At 36.0% G+C, this 19,436-nt stretch overlaps 1 protein-coding gene across 8 annotated transcripts in view; it reads left to right on the top strand.

The window, feature by feature from the left end:
• The window catches only part of Dys (Dystrophin), a 1,830,839-nt gene that overhangs the window by 1,668,195 nt on the left and 143,208 nt on the right, over positions 1-19,436 (top strand). For all 8 annotated transcript variants that reach the window (XM_081729421.1, XM_081729456.1, XM_081729463.1 and 5 more), the window contains one exon: positions 19,292-19,436. In XM_081729421.1, the coding sequence (XP_081585547.1) occupies positions 19,292-19,436 (145 nt within the window). The remainder of the gene's footprint in view (positions 1-19,291) is intronic.

Below are 19,436 nucleotides of genomic sequence, written 5' to 3'. Positions count from 1 at the left end.
TATTTAGTCTTAGATAAAAATACACAGTTACGGGTTGAATCGCACATTAAGTAATACTATAGATCATGCTATGGTGCTGAATGAGGATTAAACTCCAGTCAGTTCAGAAATATGTTAACATTGGTACTTCGAAGATCAGTTCAAAATGACTCCGGATTCTCAGAAATGTTAATTCTTTCTATATTAACTATTAAACCTTTTTAACGTGCAATGAGAAAATTTTTCATGTTATGGATCTTAGTAGCAACTTTGTTTTCATGCATGACTTTTTCATAAATACGAATATTAGTTAAGACTTTGTTGTAATGTAGATATACTTTTTTCCATAAATGTTGGTAGTCTGTTTTCATACAGCTTGGCTTTCGTTTTTCACAGAACTAACTGAAATTTTGTTTCAACGTGATTTGACTTGGTCATAAATATTAGTTGAGATTTTATTTTCATGCATCTTACCTTTTCATAAATATTAGTTGAGACTTTGTTTTCATGCATCTTTATCTTTCGTAAATATTAGTTGAGACTTGGTTTTCATGCTTGTTGTTTTTTCATAAATATTAGTTGAGATTTTATTTTCATACATCTTGACTTTCTATAAAGATTAGCTGAAACTTTGTTTTCATGCGTCTTGATTTCACGTAAATATTAGTTGAATCTTTGTTTTCATGCTTACTGACTTTTTAAGATAAATATTAGTTGAGACTTTGTTTTCATGGAGCTTTGCTTCTTTATAAATATTAGTTGAGACTTTGTTTCTATAGTGGGTACTCCGGCTCTGAACAACTCATATATCACATTGGATATCCACAGATTCACAATGGCAAACCAAGAAGATATTCACGAGAATCTGTGGATATGGATTGTGAAATAGAAAAATGTCAATTCATAAAGTAAATTTGGAATATAAAAAGGTTTTAAATTGAATTAATTGACCCTATTAGTGTGCAGAAGAATCCGTAATTCACTTCACTTTATTTTTTTACGGGAGGGAAGGGGAAGGAGGGATTCGTCTTGAAGACTTATTCTATCGAAAGACGAGAAGCAAGCAAGGAAAGAAATTAGTATTAAAATAAAGTGGAAAACCTAGAACTGGAGTATTTTTTTAGACTAGAAGTAGAAAAGATAAAAAAGAAAGAAAGAATAAGAAAAATGGTAATAACTAAGAAAAAGGAAGAAGGGAAGGGGAAGAAATGAGAAAAGAAATCAAGTAAAGGCGAACTTCAAACAAGCTTCATCCTGGCTTCTTCAATTCTGTAGTTTCCATTTACATGTAATAACGTTTGTTAGAGCTCTTATGAGATGAAGGAGCCGAAGTGAAGAAGCTCTTTTTTTTTCTTCTTTCTTTTGTTAGTCGTTGTAATCTGTAATGTCAAAAGAAAAGGTTTCAACGGGTCACCGGTAAAAAGAGAGAAAGGGAGAGGGGTCTTCAAGAACAAACTTAAAAAAAAAAAAAATAGATTTGAAAAATGTATTTTTCATATATTCCTTGTTATTCACTGGTTTGAGAATGAGTTTCCTTGTACCTCGGAGCACATTTACTTTTATTGTTTGTTTTTTTCAGCTTGCTTAGAACAGTAATTGCTTATTTTGTTGCATTTTATTTTCATTTACTTTATTTATTTCTTGTTCGTTTGGTTGGTGCGCTTACAATGCTGTGACGGATTTATGCTAGGTATACGAGGTGTGTTCAAACTTTTCAGGACCTGTGCTACCATCTGGACCAGTGGGGAGGGGGGAAGCTCAAGGGAAATTTGCATCACAGGGTGTTATAGTAATACCGCGAAAATAATGATAACTCCTAAGTTGAGTTGATTTTGAGTTTAACGTCCCGTTCAGCAGCGAGGCTATATGAGACGTGGACCTACTGATTAACGTGGAATCCGAACCACATGAAATGATAACTCTTGTTGAACTTATCGCATTAGCTTTAGGAGCGGAATTCTGCCCCATCCTCCCTCGCTGAAATCATCTGCACAACTTTTTATCCATTTTGGTAATCTCTTTTTCAGGTTCCAATCATATAGGTGGGCAGGTAGACGTGCTCCTTGTGTATATTTATTTGTACTTGAAAACCTATGAAACTGGCTCTTAGGTTTAATCAGGGGGATACGGACAAAATCTCGCGGCCGAAACATCGCCGCCCAAAATCTCGCCGGCCAAAACCTCGCGGGACAAAATCTCGCCGGGCCAAAACCTCGCGTGGCCAAAACCTCGCCGCCCAAAACCTCGCGGGACAAAATCTCGCCGGGCCAAAACCTCGCGTTGCCAAAACCTCGCCGCCCAAAATCTCGCCGGGCCAAAACCTCGCCACCCAAAACCTCGCGTGGCCAAAACCTCGCCGCGAATGAAACTTTTCTTTAAAATTTATCCAATGAGTTTCTTAATATGCAATTCCACATTACAAATAATAATAATAATAATAATAATAATAATAATAATAATAATAATAATAATAAGAAGAAGAAGAAGAAGAAGAAGAAGAAGAAGATACAAAAACATCGTGTGCATGGGCTTTCTCGGGTTATTCTCGTTTCCTCCCACTTTCTTTATTCGATCATTTCCTTCATCCTGGTCATCTACGTCTCCTTTAACCTACAGGACATAATCAAGGGACGTCGTAAAAACTCATATATTATTTCATACTTTCATAAATATTATTAGATTTTTGTTGAAATTTTAAGTTTTTGGATGCTCCAAAGTTCACGAAACTAACCCCGTTAGATGTCATTGCTTTCCTTATGCAGACTTTCTTTCCCTATAACCAGTTTAAAAACATCCTGTCGCCCTATCTTCACATTGAAATCCTCTAATACAGAAATAGAATTTTCATATGGTATCGCGAGACTTGGTCAAATACCCGTGATACTTTTTCTGAAACAGCGTCTTTTATACCGTCATCCTTATCATCTGTTGGAACATTTACATTTTGGTCAGGCGAGATTTTGGGTATGGCGATATTTTGGGGCGCGAGGTTTTGGCAAAGCGAGGTTTTGGCCCGGCGAGATTTTGGCCCGCGAGGTTTTGGCCAGGCGAGGTTTTGGCCCCGCGAGATTTTGGCCCGCGAGGTTTTGGGCGGCGAGGTTTTGGCCAGGCGGGATTTTGGCCCGGCGAGATTTTGTCCCGCGAGGTTTTGGGCGGCGAGGTTTTGGCCATGCGAGGTTTCGGCCCGGCGAGATTTTGGGCCGCGAGGTTTTGGGAGGCGAGGTTTTGGCCAGGCGAGGTTTTGGTCCGCGAGGTTGTCGCCGCGAGGTTTTGTACCCAAACCTTAATCAGGTGCGAGCTGGGAGGAACACGGTGGGGCGGTGGTAGAACGCTTACTTCTGGAGCGTGGGGTCCCTGATTCGATCCCCGGTCGAGTAAGTTTGTGATTGACAACATCGTGTTCATGAGTTTTCTCTGGGTACTCCCGTTCTTTCCCACTTTCTCATTCCACCAAGTTTTCCATCATCATCATCATCATTCACTTGCCTTAATCGTCTTCTTCCTTAGCCTAATGGGCATAATCGTGGGACGTTGAACTGAAAGATTTTCATGTACCAACTCAATAATTGAGCTTCAGCCCATATGAGTGCGTGCTCTGCAAGTGGATACTGAGCCACGGTACAAGTCTGAGTGAGCGCGAGGCTCCACGTGCTCTGTAAGTGGATACTGAGCCACGGTACAAGTCTATAAGTGAGCGCGAGGCTCAAGGAAGTTAGTGAGTTAGAACACGACCGATTTCAATCTGCATTGAGGCTAGAGAGCTCGAGTCCTTAGCAGGACATAACATGTAAAACGTTCCTCCCGGCTAGATGACTAAGCATATTCTGTGGATGTATTCGGGTGTCGTTAGGGAGGTACCTGTATCTGATTCAAACCTGGGTGGTTGAGATCCTACTTTAAGCATAGGTACCGACCCTTATAATCTTGTGCTAAAACAGGACGTTGTTAAACTTTGGTTAACCAAATCAATTTCTTCTGAATGCTTGACAGTGTAGTTCAGATGTCTCATATTGTTAAATACAGTTCGGACGTCAAATGAATGAAATCAACTCAGTTAGTCAGTGGTAAAACGCGTGTCTTTGTGATTGGAAGTTTTCTGGTTCGACCCAAGGTTTTATGAGTTTGTGGTAGATAGCGATGCGCACAAGTCGAGATACGCCTTATGGAATTCGAGTCGAGTCGAGACTGCTCGTAAAAATCTCGATTCGATCTAATGTCTCGAAAATTTTTCTCATATACTTTTAAAAGTATTTCGAAGAAACTCTTCCTGTCGAGTCGAGACAGGAACATATTTTCGAGTCGAGAGAGCATTTTCTTGAGACGAGTCTTATATCTCGACTCGTGCATATCCCTAGTGTTAGATAATATTGTATCTATGGATTGTTTCGGGGTTTTTCGTTTTCCTTAGCTTAATTGATCTTCCTTCATTTCCTCATTCTTTTTAGTGTATAGACATACAATATTGGCATTAAACTAAAGATTTAATCATCAGTTTACGAGTGAATGAAAATAATATCCACCTTCGTTAATTGCTGTGACGCGAAGTTCGAGTTACCTTCCTTGAGCGGTTGCTTGATTCGTTGGGTGTAGATTTTTGCCACAGAGGAAAAACTGTTTCTATGCCTTTCAGCTACCAAATAGCTGATTGATTGATGAGAAGAGATTCGACAGGCTTAAGCGTGCGGCCAAGTCCGTAAGCTGTTGACGGATTCCTTTTTCAGTCTTCCTTCTGGTAGGCAACTGCAAGGGGAAAAAACCTTCCCTTGGGCACGTATTGATTCTCTCTCACTCTGTGTGTGGTGTATATGTTTAAAGACGGCTGTACAACTAAGTAAAATGAGGCAACGTTCTTCCTTAATTTTTAATTCATTTTTTGTGTTCATTTTCTAATATAAATAGTAGACAAATAGTGTTGTAAAAACACTTTGTTTCGAATCTCTGAACGATGTAGTGTTTTGAATAATTTTGTTCAAATAAACGAGTAATTAACAAATAACGACAATAATTAGAGTTGAAAATTCGTATTTTAGCTTTGTGTAAGTTCTTGTTCAGTACACTTGAACAAACATAGATGATGTCCCATTAAAAGCGACGAATGTAATATGCTTAATAAAATACTGTATAGTTACAAAGTAGTAAACATTTTTCCATCTTTACAATGGATAATTATTCCGATTTAAGAGCCTGACATACTAAAAATAATACAAAAGTTACCATTTTTCTTTTGCTTGTTTTTCATAAGTGAAAGGAGATAATGAAATGCAACTTACCAAATTATAGATGTTATTCCAGAATAGAAAATATGAACCTGAAGAATTTTCAGTGTTGCCGTCCATAGAAATTAGCCAGAATAACATTTCCCCCAAAATATAAGTTAAGGAAGTGACTAGAGGAACGAATTCAACTGCGTTTGATTGCGTATTATGTTGTTTTGGTATCCTGTGAACTACTTTTTAAATAACATTATTATTTAATTTTAATAACTATATGTTAAAAATATGTTATTACAAACTAAATACAACTATTACTTAAAAAGTAGTTCAGAGGATTCCAAGACAACATAATAATAAAATGCAGCTGAGTTCGTTCCTCCAGCTGCTGCCTTACTTAGATTTTGAAGGAAATGTTTTTCTGGCAACACTGCAATTTCTGTGGATGGCAACACTGAAAATTCTTCAGGTTCATATTTTCTGTTGTAGAATAACATTATCTATGATTGTAGTAAGTTGGATTTCATTATCTTTTTTCACTTACGAAAAACAAGCAAAAGAAAAAATAGTAAATTTTGTATTATTGTTAATATTTCAGATTGACATCTGGCATATATTCCCCACAATTTGCTCTGCAGTATTTTATTCTCTCAATTAAATTTATAATTACTTATGCACGTAGCTATTAACACGTTCAATCTCCTCCTTTTGTTCTCGCACTGTTTGGGGTTTGTCTGCATGCACCTTTGAGAGTTCAGAAGCCACAACAGAAGTAGTAACAAGAAATAAGATCACATGACCTACCTGATCAATTCTAGTAATCAATTCAAACTAGGAATTTCGTTCGAGAATTTTTCACGCAACAAGAGAATCGTTTCGTGGAAGGCATCGTCATCTTGTTTAAAGCTTTTACGACATATATTAACATTGTTGAGCTGAGCGAAGCGAAGCTCTTATACTCGGGATAGCCGTTTGGTTGTCCGCGAACTCCTCCTAGACCGTTTGGCCGATCTCAACCAAACTTAGCACGCTGATAGAGTATGTGGTGCTGAGTGACAATATAGGTCGAAATCAAAAATCCGATGTACCATCGAGGAATAATCACCGAAAAACGCTTCCCCCTAGACCGTTTGGCCGATCTCAACCAAACTTAGCACGCTGATAGAGTATGTCGTGCTGAGTGACAACATAGGTCGAAATCAAAAATCCGATGTACCATCGAGGAATAATCACCGAAAAACGCTTCCTCCTAGACCGTTTGGCCGATCTCAACCAAACTTAGCACGCTGATAGAATATGTCGTGCTGAGTGACAACATAGGTCGAAATCAAAAATCCGATGTACCATCGAGGAATAATCACCGAAAAACGCTTCCTGATTACGTAGTTTAAGCTCGCTCAGCTCATTTCATTGCAATCGGGTATACCCATTGCATTCCTAGTACTAAGTATATTAAATCTGTCGCTTTTGTTGGGACATCCTTTATCACTAAGCTATGATACAATTTCTGTATTTTAAGGTTGCTTTTGTCTTGTCTTCTCTTCTCTTGTGAGGAATAATAATGGTAAGTCGCAGCTATATAAGCCAAGTCGACTTTGTTACTAAAAATTGTTATAATGTAAAATTGATTTTTTTTTTTCAAAAGAGTGGCCCCTCCAAGATGCAAGAAAGGTAGACTTGTTTTTCACTATTTAATATATATTTCAGAGGGATAAGCGTCGCCAAACACAATTAAAGTGTACTAAATATTATTATAATAGTATCAAACTACAAACTGATCTAAAGTAAAATTTATTAGTTAAAATGGTAATAAAAATGAGAGCAAAGCCCTCTTATACTTTGCTTGTTGGTCGCCATCTTGATCCCGATGCTTCTGTTAGACACATTGTAATTTGTATCTTCCGTGTCCTGGCAATAATAACTCTCAGTTTGTTGACATTTAAGAATGTCAACAAAATTATCCAATGGCAGTACAAATTCATTGTCGTAAGAATAATCATTGGGTAATCATGAAATACGTCGGCAAATAGCGATCCGTGATTGATTGAAAGGTTTCATTTCCCTCTTAGCATTGTATTGGTAGTCAGAACAAGATAATATAAATCAAAATATGTCTGATGAACACACTGTTATAATACCGAATCTGTACTACAGTTTAGCGATATATTTATTCAAGTGTAATACTTTGTTCGGTAGTTATTTGTCTGAATTATCCGAGTAGCTCTGACTATAGAAGAATATTTATTAAAATAACAAAGAACACATTTGATCACTGATTCCGAATAACGAATACTTCAATACTTTTTAAGACGTTGATTGAGATATAATTTCTGCTATATTACGGAAAGGCAAAAATTTGGGATATATTAACACTTTCAGCCCCATGTGTATCTTTTTGATACACAGTGAGGGTTTACTGATGGACCACGTGTATCAAATAGATACACATTGGCTGACAGTGTTCATAGCAAACTGTAGTCTGGTCCCGGGATGAAATTTACTCAAACAGGGTTGGGGCTGAAAGTGTTAAGCGGGGGAAGGGAGACTGCATTTAGAACATACAGATAAGCAAAACGTAAATTATAATTAAACTTACAAAAATATTTTTGAAACTTAATATTTCTGATTTATGTTATACCTCGTTTTGTTAACAGCTAGTCGTCCCTAGTTTGATTTTTTTAAATAAATGAAATAAAAAATATAAGATAAATTAAGGACAGTATAGATACACGCGATCCACAGAACTCATTCAAGCTTGTCTGAATTTGGAATGGAGGTCTTGACTTCGGATAGTATAAGTTTGGGTTTGAAATAATTATATATCGTGTGTGATTTACAAAATTAATTCATTCTTAGCAATCTTAACCAAATTTGGCACGCAGGTAGACTTTGACTTATCTAGTACGCATGTTATTTAGTTAATTATGCAGATGGTAGTTCCCGGGTTATTTACCATCAAATTTGGGATTTGGATTTATAATATATTTCGTACATGGTTTACAAAGTTAATCCTATCTTAACCAAAATTGGCACGGAGCTAGTCTTTGACTTATCTAGTACGCATGTGATATAGCTACCTGTGCAGATATGTTGATTCTCGGTTTATTTGCCATCAAATTTGGGATTTAAACTTATTGTGTGAGTCGTACACGGTTTACAAAATGAATTCAATCTTTTACCAAACTTGGTTCAGTGGTAAACCTTGATTTACGGGGCACGTTTGTTATATAGTTACCGGTGCAGATATTTGGTTCCCGGGTTACCTGAGCATATATACGGGTTATTTCCCATCCAGTATGGGTTTTGGACTTATAGTATATCGTACTCGGTTTACAAAATTGATCTGATCTTAACTAAACTTGACACAGTGGTAGACTTTGAATTATCTAGTACGTATGAGATATAGTTACCTGTGCAGATATTTGGTTCCCGGGTTACCATCAAATTTGGAGTTTAAACTTATAGTAAGTATCGTACATGATTTACAAAATTAATCCTACGTTAACCAATCTTGTCATAGAGGTAGATCTTGACTTACCTACTACGCATGTAAAATAGTTGTATGTGAAGACTTTGGTTCCTAGGTTATTTGCCATCAAACATGAATTGGACGTAGGTAATTTGCAAAATTAATCCAATGATAATTTATACGCAATATCGTACGCAATTTACAAAATTAACACAATCTTAACGAAAGTTCGCACGGAAGTAACCCTTGATTTGCCTAGTACACATATAAAATAGCATGGAATGTATCGTCATTGAACGAGAGATCTGGTATAACTCGAAAACGCTATTTTGAGTTACAACTACCATCTGTTCTTGCTCTGTCAAATATTAAAAAAGTCATACCTGAATCCTTATATTAACGGAGATATGAACTTTCTGAAAATGGCGTAACTAGAAATGAGTATCAGGATATAACGTTAAATGACATTTTAAATCATTCTCCTCTAGAATTATAAAAATCAAGATACACCACTCAGCTCCTTCACCGACAATATTTCGTACATGATTCACAGAACTCATTCAGTGTCGACCTAACCAGTCAGGGAAATAGACCTTGATTTGTTAAGTACACTGTGTGAAATATTCTTCTCTGTACACCTTTAGTTTCCGAGTTGACAATAAAAGTTTTGGTTTGGACCTATATATCCTACGCTGTCTATAGAGCTCATCTGATGTTAACAAAACTTTGCTTGGAAGTAGACCTTGATTTGCCTGGTATGCATGTAGTACATTTTCATATGTAGACCTTTGGTTTCCGAGTTACAGGTAATTAAATTTGGAGTGTTTACTTGTACTCAAGAATATATCTTACACGATCTACAGAATTTATTTGATCTTAACTAAACTTGGTATGGAGGTATTCCTTGATTTGGGTAGTACGCACATGAAATGTTTCCCTGTGCAATCCTTTGGTTCCCTAGTTATCGAAGTTGAAGTTTGTACTTGTAGTTACTTAAGAGTATATCTTCGACGATGTACTGAACTCATTCGCTCCTAACCAAACTTGATATGGAGGTATTCCTTAATTTGGTTAGTACCCACATGAAAGTTTCCATATGCACTCCTTTAGTTTCCGAGCTTTAGACAATCAAAGTTGGAGTTTGTTCTTGTACTTACTTAAGAGTATCTTCCACGATCTACAGAACTCACTCTTAACCAAACTTGATATGGAGGTATTCTATAAATTGGTTAGTACTCACGTGAAATGTTTTCCTGTACATATCTTTGATTCCCGAGTTATGGACTATCAAAGTTAGAGTTTGCACTTGTGCTTAAGAGCATATCTTCCACGATCTACAGAACTCATTCGCTCTTAACCAAACTTGATATGGAGGTATTATTTAATTTCGTTAGTACGCACATGAAATATTTTCCTTTTCACTCCATTGGTTCCCGAGTTATCGAAGTTAAAGTTTGTACTTGTGCTTACCTAAGAGTGTATCTTCTGCGATCTACAGAACTCATTCGCTCTTAATCAAATTTGATATAGAGGTAGGGTCCTATTCCTTGATTTAGTTAGTACCCACATGAAATGTTTTCCTGTGCACTCCTTTAGTTTCCGAGCTATGGACGATCAAAGTTGGAGTTTATTCTTGTACTTATTTAAGAGTATATCTTCCATGATCTACAGAACTCATTCGCTCTTAACCAAACTTGATATGGAGGTAGCTCTTGACTTGATTGGTACGCACATGAAATGTTTCCCTGTGCACTGTTTTGGTTCCCGAATTATGGACTATCGAAGTTGGAGTTTGTACTTGTACTTAAGAATGTATCTTCCTCGATCTACAGAACTCATTCGCTCTTAATTAAACTTTATATGGAGCTATTCTTTAATTTGGTTAGTACGCACATGAAATGTTTTCCTGTGCAGATCTTTAGTTCCCGAGTTATAGATTATCAAATTTAAAGTTTGTGTTTAGTCAAATTTTCTCAAAACAATTTCACTAATTGCTATTTAGAACGAGAACTAGGAGGAAATATATGGAACGAACTTGTTAAATGTTAATTTGAGCACTATGTAACTACTACTAATAAGGACTTGTCCAAATAAATGAAGGATGAATTTTGTTCGCCATCAGGAAAGTCATTACTAGTTTTTCACCCAAACTTATGCATTTGCAAGAGCCATTTTGAAGAAAACCATTCATACTTTCTGATTTATGTAGAATTAATATTCTTTGTGTGGGCTGTAGATTTTCTTTTCTTAGAAATTTGGTTTTCATTTCTTTTTACTTTTCCTGACTTTGTTCTTGTACTAATCTTTTCTTTTCCTCTTTTTTTGGATTTCTATCTTATAAGAAAAGAAATGGAAATATGTTCTGAATTCTAATATATTTTTAAGAGACCATGTAATAATATCATATGAAAATGTGAGCTAACAGAACAAGTACGTGACCTACAGTTGTAATATTCTTCTTTTACAAATGCCGCAACTATCTTCGAAGTTAATTCAGAATACACCAAGTCATTTTTCTTGAAAGTTTCACTTCTTTAATACATAATAATAATAATAATAATAATAATAATAATAATAATAATAATAATAATAATAATAATAATAATAATAATAATAATAATAATAATAATAATAATAATTCATATACAGACATACTATGGTGTACAAAGTTGTTTATTGTTTACTAGCTGAGTTAAAAATCATACAATTCTCATGTTTTTTATTGTTTAATCGCTGAGTTCATTAAGCTTGTAAACTTCTCTTATTGCTTATTATTTAAACGCAGAATTGAAGATAGTATCTTTTTCTTATTGTTTATTTAATTCATGAAGTAAACCTAGTACGACTCTTATTGTGTATTCTTTGACTGATCAGTTAACTGGTGAATTAAAGCTCGTTTTCTTCTCTTATTGTTTAATTGATGAGTTAAAACTAACATCCCTCTTTTATTGTTTAATTGGTGAGTTAAAGCTAGTACCCCTCTTTTGTTGTTTAATTGATGAGTTAAAGCTGGTATCCGTATTTTATTGTTTAATTGATGAGTTAAAGCTAGTAACCCTTTCTTATTGTTTAATTGATGATTTAAGGCTAGTAATCCTCTATAATGGTTTAATTGATGAGTTAAGTCTAGTGCCTATCTCGTATTCTTCGTTGTGTATATGATGTTACTTAATCCACTGAATGTCGTGGGAGACCCGGGTTTGATTCCCGGCGGGAGCTCATGTGGTTCGGATTCCACGTTAATCAGTAGGTCCACGTCTTGTATAGCCTCGATGCTGAACGGGACGTTAAACTTAAAATCAACTCAGTTAATCTACTGCAATAGGTTCTTGTGATTTCATATTATTACAAGTAATGGAAGTATTCACATGGTATGCTTCAAAAAATATAAAAGGGATCAACGTAAAAATACATACACATACACAATGAATTTAAATGAAAAGTTATTTAATATATGTAAGTGAAAATTAAGATTTTTAAAAATACATACAGTAGTTAATATTGACATGTTTCTGAACATGTGCAGAAGGTTCATTACTTCAATTGTTATTCAGGAGACACGGTGGCTCCGTGGTAGAGCGTTCACCTAGGGTGCGTGGGGGTCCCTGGTTCTATCCCAGCTCGCTCCAAGTGGGCTTGGGGGTAGACAGACACCGTTTTCGTGGGATTTCTCGGGATTCTCCTGTTTCCTCCTACTTTATTCATTCCACCATTGTATTTTTATCTCATCATCACCGTTTTCTTTAGCGTAGCTGGCATATCTGTGGGACGTAAAACTGAAAGATTTCATTTTACTTTTTTTTTCACTTGTCATTCAAAGTCCACCCGCTTTGAGCTATTTTAGCGAAATATACGGTTTCAGATGGAGATAGCTTCAGTAATTATTGTTTTGTCTTCTTCGACACAATGTTTCTTTAGCCCGAGATCCTCACAAATTTTTGGTTGGTGCCCTTAGTTTGGGGACCATGTTTTAGATAAATATGAACTGCACGGTACTAATTTTTTAAAAGCTAAAATCAGAACGAATAATATTTTGAATTGGAGATGCTTTTTCGAAGCTTGTAACCCGACGAAATTGCAGCTTTGGTGAGAAAACTTGTGAATTTACCATTATAAATACTTGACAAATAAGTACACCCCGTCTACTCATTAACAAGTCTTTAAAGATTTGAACAGCATAAATAAGTTAGGTCATGAAGTGATGATAGAAAATAAAATATAGCTATAGTTAATACTTACGTTTAGTTTATGGAATTGTTTACGTTAACAGGATTGATATTGCCTCGTATAGTTGCATCTGTAAAGGGGACAAAATGTGTGCAATTCTGTATTCATACCGTATTTGCGTTGAGCTTAGTATGTGTACCGCATTTAAATCCCTTGTGATCTCTTCGGGAGTTATATTCATTAAAGGTGATGTATGCGTCACTCACTTCAGACCAACATTTGAGATACTGTTGTCGTGTACTGTCTTCATATATATGAATCCTATTGTTAAATATCGCATTAATGGATATGACAGAGTATATAAAGGTTGCCACAAGTCCTTTATCGTTACGTAGTACATAATGTATATGGATTTCTTTCCAATGTACTGAAAATGCTTTTAGCTTTTCCCCACTCTAAAATGTATGTATACGAATGGGAACAGGGTTTGCGAGAGCCAGTCAACCTCTTCTGGTCTTTTTCTGTGGGCGTAGCCGCATGTTCGATTCCCGGTAAGAGTATACAGAAATACTCCAACGACAGAAGGAACCTTCCAGTTAATGATTTTTAATCTTAATGAAATATAATAATAATAATAATAATAATAATAATAATAATAATAATAATAATAATAATAATAATAATAATAATAATAATAATAATAATAATAATAATAGAGATTCAGAGAAAGAGTATGAAAATCCGTTAACCCCAACAATACGATCCAAAATTGTGTGTGTCTAGGGCTCCCAGACACCCCAGATTTGCATAATATGTCCCCTCAAAATTGTTGAAAATTCCGAAATCTTGGTTTTCTCGAAAATGTATGTTAATATCATTTTTTAAAAAATACTGTTTAAAAGTACCGTTCGATATTTAAAAAATGTACCGCTTTTATGAGTCATCGATACTCAACTGATAGGAATAATCTACTCTTTTATTAGTCATCGATACTCAAGAGATAAGAATAATCTACTCTTTTATTAGTCATCGATACTCAACTGATAGAAATAATCTACTCTTTTATTAGTCATCGATACTCAACTGATAGGAATAATCTACCCTTTTCTTAACTAACTAACTAACTAACTCTATGGCCTATGGAACCCGGAGGTTCAGTGCCGCGTTCACAAAAGCTCTCCACTGACTTCTATCCTTAGCTAATTGCATCCAGTTTCTACTTTGTATTCCTATCTCTGCGAGATCCATCTTAATATTGTCCTCCCATCTGCGCCTAGGTCTTCCTAATGGTCGTTTTCCTATGGGTCTACCAGTCAAGACTTTGAAAGCGTTTCTACTTTCTTCCATTCTAGCTACATGACCTGCCCACCTAAGCCTCCTAGACTTGACGACCCTAACAATGTTGGGTAGACCGTATAAACTATGTAGTTCCTCGTTATGAAGCTTCCGCCATTCCCCATTCTCGTTCCTCTTGGGTCCGAATATTCTTCTCAGGATCCTGTTCTCAAATACTTTCAGTCTATGTTCTTCCCTCAGAGTAAGCGACCATGTTTCACAACCATACAGAACAACAGGCATGATTATCGTTTTATATATTTTAAGCTTCAAATTCCTCGACAGAATTCGCGACGACAAGAGATTTTGAACCGAATAGTAACACGAATTCCCTGCTTTTAGTCGACATTTAATTTCTTCGTGAATATGATTTTCGTCTGTTAATATTGATCCTAAATATTTGAAAGTATCCACTTTATCAAAAGCATTATTTAATATTTTAACTCCTCCACAATTTGCCGTATTACGGTCCCGACGCACTTCCATGTATTTAGTTTTCTCTGCATTTACTTCTAAACCCATGTCCCTGCAAGCGTTTAATAAGATCTCTGCATTTATTTCTACTGTTCTCCTATCATCCCCTATTAAATTTACATCATCAGCATATGCCATAACCTGGTGAATTCCGTTCAGCTCTAGGCCCTGGTTGCTATCTTTGATTTTCCTTACGGCGTATTCCAGCACAAAGTTAAATAATAATGGCGACAACGCATCTCCTTGTTTCAGGCCATTTTCGACGTGGAAGCTCGTGGACAAAAATTTTCCTACCCGGACTTTACTTTGGGATTCACTTAAACATATCTTAATTAATCTAATTAGCTTTCTCGGTATTCCAAGTTCTGTAAGAACGTTGTATAATGTTTCTCTCCTAACCGAGTCGTAAGCCTTTGTAAAATCAATAAATAGTTGATGTACCGGGGTATTGTATTCCCACTTCTTTTCGAGTATTTGGCGAATGGTAAATATTTGGTCGATAGTTGATCGATTTCGTCTAAATCCGCACTGATAATCTCCAATAATTTCATCTGCGTATGGGGTCAATCTTGCTAACAGAATATTTGAAAGGATTTTATAGGATGTTGACAGAAGAGAAATGCCTCGATAATTATTACAGTCAGTTTTGTCGCCTTTCTTGTGAATTGGAACAATGATTGATTCTTTCCACTCTTGTGGCAATTCTTCCTTGTTCCAGATAAGGAGAATGAGTTTGTGTATCTTGTTCCACAATTTTTCGCCTCCAGCTAATATTAACTCAGCCGGAATTTCATCTACACCCGGAGATTTGTGTTTCTTCAATTTCTTTATAGCGGCTTCCACTTCTATTCGATTGGGTTCTGGAATATACGGTTCTGCGGTGTGTATCTCCTTTTCTCCACGCACATTAGTTTTTGGCTGCGTGTTCAGCAAATCGTCAAAGAAATCTTTCCATCTATTTAAGAGGCTATCCGTATCGGTGAGAACTGTTCCGTCAGATTTCTTTAATATATAAGCACGAGGTTGATAGCCTTTCTTAAATTCGCTGATCCCCTTATACATGTCCCGAATATTTTTATTTTTACTATTATCTTCAAGTTCCTTAATTTTAGCTTTCAAAAAATCCCGTTTCTTTGTTCTAAAAGTTTTGGAAGTTTCCCGCCTGATATCTGCGAAATTTTGTGTAGTCATTTCATTCGGATTTTGTAGCCACCGTAATTTTGCCTGTTTTCTCTTCTCTGCTAGTTTAATGCATTCTTGGTCGAACCATGGTTTGTTCCTACGTATTTCCGCGTGTCCCAATTTTTCTATTGCTGAACTTTTAATGCTATCTCTAATTTCAATCCAAGTATCCTCAACACTAGTGCACACCGAGTCTTCTAAAACCGCGAATCTATTCGAAACTTCAATCTGGTATTCCTCTCTTACCTGGCTCTTTTCTAATTTCTTTAAATTAAATCTCTCCGTTTTCGGACATTGAATATTACCTTTATTTAATGATAATCTGTCCCGTATTATCGCTACTACCAGATAGTGATCAGTGTCACAATCAGCCCCTCTAAACGACCGGACGTCAATTATGCTAGATTGTCTTCTTCTATCTACTAAAACGTGATCAATTTGATTATGTGTTTTTCCGTCTGGTGATGTCCAAGTGTGTTTATGAACGTCGCGATGTGGGAATTTTGTACTCTTCACGATTAGGTTTTTGGATGTTGCAAAGTTCACGAGTCTAACACCGTTGTCATTACTTTCCTTATGCAAACTTTCGTTCCCTATAATCGGTTTGAAAATATCCTCTCGTCCTACCTTCGCATTGAAATCCCCTAATAGAATCTTCATATGGTATCGCGGGAGTTGGTCAAATATCCGTTCCACTTCTTCGTAAAAACTATCTTTTATATCGTCATCCTTATCTTCAGTTGGGGCATGTACATTTAAAACAATAATATCACACCACCGTCCCTTAAGAGTAATAAAAGAAAGTCTGTCAGTAACAAATTCAACCCGTTTAATTGCTGGTAATATTCGTTTGTGAACGAAAAACCCTGTTCCTAATTGGTGATTTTTATTTCCTTCCCCGTAAAAGAACGTAAAATTTCCGGAATTCTCAGATCCATTTCCTTCCCACCTAACTTCCTTAACTCCTACTAAGTCCATCCTGTATTTCTCTAACTCACTCGCTACAGATTTTAACGCGCCTGCCCTATAAAGACTTCTAATATTCCATGTTCCAAATCTCATGTCCATTTTCTTTTGCTGATGTCGTGCCAAGTTATCAGTCCTTGTCCGAGGCTTTTGTGAATGTTTCTGAACAAGTACCTTTTTTTTTACAGGATGAGGGTGTTAGCCTTACCCAAACCCCCAAGCTGGAGGACCACTCCTAGTCGTCTGTCCGCGACTGCTTATTCAGTATATTCGCAGCTAACCTCTATATCTAGAGGCCTTCTCCTCGATCCGCAACCTGAGGACGCGCCATGCCGTGGTGACAGGAACCCACGTTACACGGACCCTTTTGTTAGTCATCGATATTCAACTGATAGGAATAATCTACTCTTTTATTAGTCATCGATATTCAACTGATAAGAATAACCTACTCTTTTATTAGTTATTGGTACTCAGCTGATAGGAATAACTTACTATTCTTTTATTAGTTACCAATACTCAACTGATAGGAATAAGCTACTCTTTTATTAGTTATCGGTACTCAGCTGATAGGAATAAGCTACTATTCTTTTATTAGTTATCGGTACTCAACTGATAGGAATAACCTACTCTTTAATTAGTTATTGGTATTCAGCTGATAGGAATAACCTACTATTCTTTTATTAGTTATCAATACTCAACTGATAGGAATAACCTACTCTTTTATTAGTTATCGGTACTCAGCTGATAGGAATAATCTATTCTTTTATTAGTTATCAGTACTCAACTGAAAGGAAGTATCTACTCTCTGTCAACCACTTTTGGGTGATTTGTTGACTTATTACAGAATTAATTCTGAAATCTGAGTAAGTACATATGTGTAACTATCATTATACTGTAAATTTTCATATGGTGTCCCGGTCTTTTAGTCTGAAAAATATGACAGCCCTGTATATGTTACATAATTTACAAAAGGAAAACTAAAAGAAAAGTATTTTCGTCCTAAATTTACAGTATTATTATTTCGAGCCCTTTCTAAAAATCCGAGGCACTCAGTGAATACCAGGTTTTCCTATATCTTAAAAAAATCGCTAGAAACACATGTATCTAAAATTCTGCGCTAATATCCTCAACTATAAATCATATTTCATGTAATTTTTATGTTAGAAAAGGGACATTCACTTCGGCCTGAGGAGGAAACAGGAATTGGCGTAAGTAAAGCATAGCTTATTAAAGATTGCATAGTCTACTTACAAAAAGCAAATATGTACTAATACAATGTGCATGTCTGTCTGTCATCATATTTTAGTGTTGAAAGTAGTGGACTAGAAGCACCAAATTTTGTACACAGAACTTCACCAGATCTTATCCTGTTCGAAATTCATTTTCTCGATTATCGGATTCGGGCTTACAATAGCTCTTCCAATAGAGAAATATACATTTTTCGAGTCGAGACATCACTTTTACAGCACATTTTCCAGACGAGACAGCCTCAAATGTTGTCTCGAGCACATCCCTAACCGTAGATTAAAATCGTGCTTAATTAAAAGACCTACTTGTTTTCATTTAACAAATTAATTAATTAATTTTTACCTACCAACCATCCTAAACTTAGTGCAACATTTATGCAATTAATCAAGGACTGTGTTATAGGAGCAAGATAACGCAAATAACCAACCAACCATCACAAACTTCATACAACATTTATGTAATTATTCAAGGGTCCTTCATTATAGGGACAAAACGATAACGCAGATAGCCTACGAACCATCGCAAACTTCATTGAATGTTTATGTAATTATTCAAGGACTTCGTTATAAGGACAAGCGATAATGCAGATAGCTTACCAACATCGTAAACTTCATTGAATGTTGGTGTAAAGGGACAAGTTTTGCCGATAGATGTCACTACGGTCTTCGTATCACTGAATCTCTCTCATGCATTTTTTACCTTTGACGAAAATTTACAATTTCTCTTACAAATTTCAACCTGGATACTTCAAATTTTTAGAGAAGGAACTTCATAACATATCGAAGGAATTTCATAACCTAATCCGTGCCGATTTTTTATTTAGAATTTTCTTCATTGTTGAAACAGTTCCATTGTTAAAGTTTTGGACATTCAACTCAACAATGAAGCCATTTTAACAATGAAGAAAATTCTAAATAAAAAATTGGCACGGATTGTTGCCTTCAGTAGGTTATGAAGTTCCATCTCTAAAAATTTGAAGTCTGTAGGTTGAAATTTGTAAGAGAAATCGTGTATTTTCGTGAAAGGTAAAAAATACATGAGATATATACGAAGACTGTAATGACATCTATCGGTAAAGCGTGTCCCTTTTAACCAACTCGAGGACTTCGTTGTAGGAACAAAGTGATAACGCAAATAGCAACATGTAGTATCATGATTGTTTATTATTAAAATTAGTGCGACGTACATACTGAGACGTTTGTTATTTATTATTAGAATATTACTTCAACTAATACTAATAGTTTCGTGTTGTTGTTTCCAGAAATCGCTTGGAGAGCAATGCAGAACACTGGAATGCCCTTCTGTTATCCTTACGTGAGCTCATAGAATGGGTCATCAGGAAGGACACGGAACTAACGGGACTGGGACCCATTGGAGGAGATGTTGCAACGTTGCAGAAACAACAG

The sequence above is a fragment of the Thermobia domestica genome, chromosome 1 (assembly GCF_964235325.1).
Source record: "Thermobia domestica chromosome 1, izTheDome1.hap1.1, whole genome shotgun sequence".
Lineage (NCBI taxonomy): Eukaryota > Metazoa > Arthropoda > Insecta > Zygentoma > Lepismatidae > Thermobia > Thermobia domestica.
The sequence above is the reverse complement of the archived record's forward strand: the minus strand, read 5'-3'. Positions and strand labels throughout refer to the sequence as shown.